The 4,074-nt window shown below is 41.6% G+C and overlaps 1 protein-coding gene across 5 annotated transcripts in view; it reads right to left on the bottom strand.

Annotated features, from left to right (window-relative positions):
• The window catches only part of STK31 (serine/threonine kinase 31), a 119,439-nt gene that overhangs the window by 26,303 nt on the left and 89,062 nt on the right, over window positions 1-4,074 (bottom strand). For all 5 annotated transcript variants that reach the window (XM_019508586.1, XM_019508588.1, XM_019508587.1 and 2 more), the window contains 2 exons: window positions 2,533-2,634; window positions 1,393-1,473 (listed from right to left, as the gene is read on the bottom strand). In XM_019508586.1, the coding sequence (XP_019364131.1) occupies window positions 1,393-1,473; window positions 2,533-2,634 (183 nt within the window). The remainder of the gene's footprint in view (window positions 1-1,392; window positions 1,474-2,532; window positions 2,635-4,074) is intronic.

Genomic DNA, 4,074 nt, shown 5'->3' with positions numbered 1-4,074 from the left:
ATAATCCAGTCACTGTGCATATTTAACATCGTATGCACTACTGAATGCTTGATGCATAAAACCCTCTTAAGACAATACATCACACTTATAATGTAAGTGAAGGCCAATTTCAAGCTTAACATAATAAAGGTGCCCATTGCTTTAACACAGGAAAGATGTTCCATTTGGTGCTTTATTTCTCCTTTGTGTTAACTCAAACATCATTCCTTTAATGCGGATAGTCTGGGCTTAATCTTTCAGTATTGTACCCAGGAATCACAGACAGCCTTTATACTAGCTAGGACATTAAGGACTCATGGCTCTGAGGAAAACTGCATATGCTGTTTTCTTCTTTCTACATAAGAAAGGTCCAGGCTATACTGCATGGTGTCACAGTAAGATATTTTTCACAGGCCAAGTACATACTTCAAACAAGTTAGATTTCATTATTCACAGTATGAAGTTCTCTCTCCCTCTCATGTCCCTAATCCCCCTTGTCACTTGCTTAAGCCAAGTTCAAACATGGTATCCAGCCTTCATACAAATGATATAATCATCTTTCCCACTCATATTTGCTTTATTTGCCAATGGAAAACAGACACTGGAAACCAGAATTTCACCAAGGATTTTAGGGAGCTGACAGGATATAAAGCAAAACCTAAATTTGTATGACTACATTTAGGAGGAGTTGAAAGAGAAGTCAAGAGCAAGTATACTGAAGAATTCTCATTGCTTACTACAGAGGTCTTTGATAGTTTCTATTTTCTGGGATATTTAAAGAAATAATCTCCCCTGCATTCCAACACATGCTGCAGGATGCCCAACCTAAGAGACATCTACCACCACTGCCTAAAAAGTAATTGTCACAGAAAAATACTAAGTATACATGGAATGAATTTACCATGTAAAATATATTTACATGGAAGCTATAAACTCAAATCTAAGATGACCATGAATTTAAGACACCCCACAATAATAAGATTCTATACATAGAAAATGTATACATTCGTTATAATTTTCCATGTATAGAATCTAATTATTGGACTAATTCAAACCTCCCACCAGTGCAGCGCGACAGGCAGTGAAGAGGCAGGTAGAATGGGGAGGTAAAGCAGCTTGTTCCTGCCGCCTACCTGTCCGTCCCCCCAGCCTTGGGTCTCCTCTTCCCCCTAGCTTCTGCTTCCCCCTTCCCCCTAGCCTCTTCTTTCTGCTATCTGCTACAGGGCCACACTCAGTGCCCCAGGATGCAGCATGGAGCCTGGCAGCACAGAGGAAGGGTAAGGGTGTGGGGAGGGAGAGGGACAGACAGGGGAGCAGAGGTTGTGTGGTGGGACAATATGGAACCTAGTTCATGTTCTAAGGGATGGTCCGGCAAAAGAAGGATTCTGGTTCGAAGACGAAGTGACTGCTTACCATATACTTTTGAATCCCTGCTTCTGGGTGAAGAAGTAGCAGCTCAGGGAACCATTTCTGCACCAGGTAATTAAGTTTCTCCTGAACAAAGAATATGTTCATCAGTATCACCACCCCAGGACAGGACAGGTACAACTGTATGTCAGAAGTTACAGCAACTGAAGTTCAAACAGTATGCCCATAAAATATGGGGTTTTTTTTAAAAATATTAAGCTGAATTTACAATGACTGCTCCTCCCCACATCAGCACCACTCTAAACATGATTACCTTTATAGTTTTTCAGAATTAATAACTGTCCAAAGTGAATTGTTTTAGAAAATAGAATTTTGGAGGTAACTTCAAGGTTCTGTGGGGACTCACTCATCTCTTCCAGGAATATGATGCACCCCCTTGACATTAACTCAATACTTGGCTTCATCACAGCATCAGAACAGAAACTGGATACTGGGAAAATTGAGGAGGAAACACCCCCTCCCCCAACCACAAGCCAACTAAACCTCAGAAAAAGAAACAAGCAGCCAGATGGCCAGGCTCAAGGCAATAAAAGAGAGGAGCTCACTATCTGCAACCAACACCACATGGCTGTACCATGTGTAGCTGACTATGATAATGGGTCATGCCCACAACCATAATCCCAAAGAGATAGGTAAATCAATAGTCCTGGTTCTGCTCTACATAACTTAAAATGAAGACCCATGGGTTCCTATTCTATTTCTCCAAGCAGTGGGATCACTGGTATTTATCCTGCCTTTGTCTCAGGAGAAACATCCCCACATTTTGTGCTAGTTGTAAGTGAACTCTTGTCCTACATCCTACAGGTAAGCATATTTCTTCAGCAGCTGAGCCCAGATTGTCACCTTCCAGCTACTCAGGACTGAGGACCATCTTTCCTCTTACTAGCTTAAATTGGAAAAGCTGAACTGATACAGAAAAGCCAAAACGATCAATTCTTCTTCCTCCACTCATGACATTATTTCAGAAGTGTCACTGAAGATGAGCACATCATTAGACTTCAGTACTGTGTTAATAGCCCCGTTTTTATTTTAACCAGAATGAATATCTAAAATTCAAAATAGCAAATGCAGATGTTACCCCTAAAATTACTTAGTTTAAAGCTGCTTAAATAATTAAATACTTACTAATTCTTTTTTTTCTTTATGTATTTCCTGAAAGAGGCTATTCCGCAGTGTAGTGATTTCTTGTTTTATTTTCGTCATTTCACAGTCATTGTAATCATCTGTCTATATGTAAGAATAACAAAAGTTATCATATATACTTTTCAAGATAACAACTTACTACAGAAGATTTAAGTGAAAGCCTCCATATCACATCATTCCTTCACTTTTTCCTTGGAAGCCTGGAGAAACATTTCCACTTTTTTTTTCCAGTAGTCTGGGACCTGTCAAATGAGTTTTTCCCCCAGTACAGAGGAAAAACATCACCTTTATTTAATTTGTTACTATAAAATAATTTCTGACACCACTATATTATTACCCATGTACCTGGAAGAGGATATCATAAAAATACTTGACAAACTTCTCTAGAGGAGAGCAGTTTACGATGCTGCTATATCGTAAAGAAAGCATTGCCAGCAAAGGTCATTTAACAGACCATCCCAAAGTTTAGCCTCCCCTCGGGTCCAAGACACCTGGACTACAAGAAAAAATTAGTAGGAGAAAGGTAAATTGGAAGAAGCCAATTAGCTAGTACATCTGTTCCCAGAGAGCTCTGACCTTCTTCTCTGGTGAAAAGTTTCATTTGCGCTTTCAGCAGGATGCAAAGAAATGTATAGGTAGTGGCCCAGCTGATGAGCAACCATTTTGAGCAATTCTTCTGTTACCCATTTTGGTGTGTACAGCACCACTCATGCTTTTCTCTCTGACAAAGTTATTTCACCCAGGCAGGTCTGGCATGGTATTTCAGCATTTTAATTTGAGTCCCTTGTTCCTTTTTATGTATAGCATGGTAATTCACATATCTGACTGGGCCAGGATATTTTCTCCTCCAAACTGTTCTGGAAGTCTCAAGACTCAACACCCTATTCATTTCCAGGGAGGGTTTACTCTTGATCCCTTCTAACCTGGAACAATCTCTTTACATTTTGTAGATGCCTGAATAAAAGAGCTACTGCTCCTAGCAGCAAATGCCACAAGGAAACCATGGCCATGATTATCATAGGCCAGGTGAGAGCCTGCTCACATGACAATTGCTCACAGACTTCAGCTTGGAAGAACTCTGGCCAACTCTGAACATTAACTATGACAAAGGGCTTTTCAGAACGAGGCAGATAAACGTCTTCCAGGTCTGTTAACAGCCAGTATTCTAACAGAGAACTGCAGCACCAGAAGCTATAGTCCCCATCTCATATTCAAGAGCGTTTGTAGACTGTGGCGGGCCAGTAGGGGGTGCTCTGGTGTTTAGCCATGCATCTCACTGCGCCCAACCACCTTCCAGGCTCCAAGTGCCTCCTGGGGGCATCTCACATAAAGCAGACTCCCTTCCTGGAGCCCACTTGCAAGCCTGGGGTAACAATGCCACCACCCAGAGTCTGGACTGATCGTGGACCTGTGCCCCCTGGGAAACAGGCCTAGCAGCCCTTGAGGGTACTCGACCCACTGCAAAAACTTGGGGTGCTTCCCACAGTCTGAAGCACAAATAAATAGTCAGCCAAACCAAGGGGA

This window comes from Gavialis gangeticus, unplaced genomic scaffold (assembly GCF_001723915.1).
Source record: "Gavialis gangeticus isolate Ggan-Ray unplaced genomic scaffold, GavGan_comp1, whole genome shotgun sequence".
NCBI classification, from domain to species: Eukaryota; Metazoa; Chordata; order Crocodylia; family Gavialidae; genus Gavialis; species Gavialis gangeticus.
The sequence above is the reverse complement of the archived record's forward strand: the minus strand, read 5'-3'. Positions and strand labels throughout refer to the sequence as shown.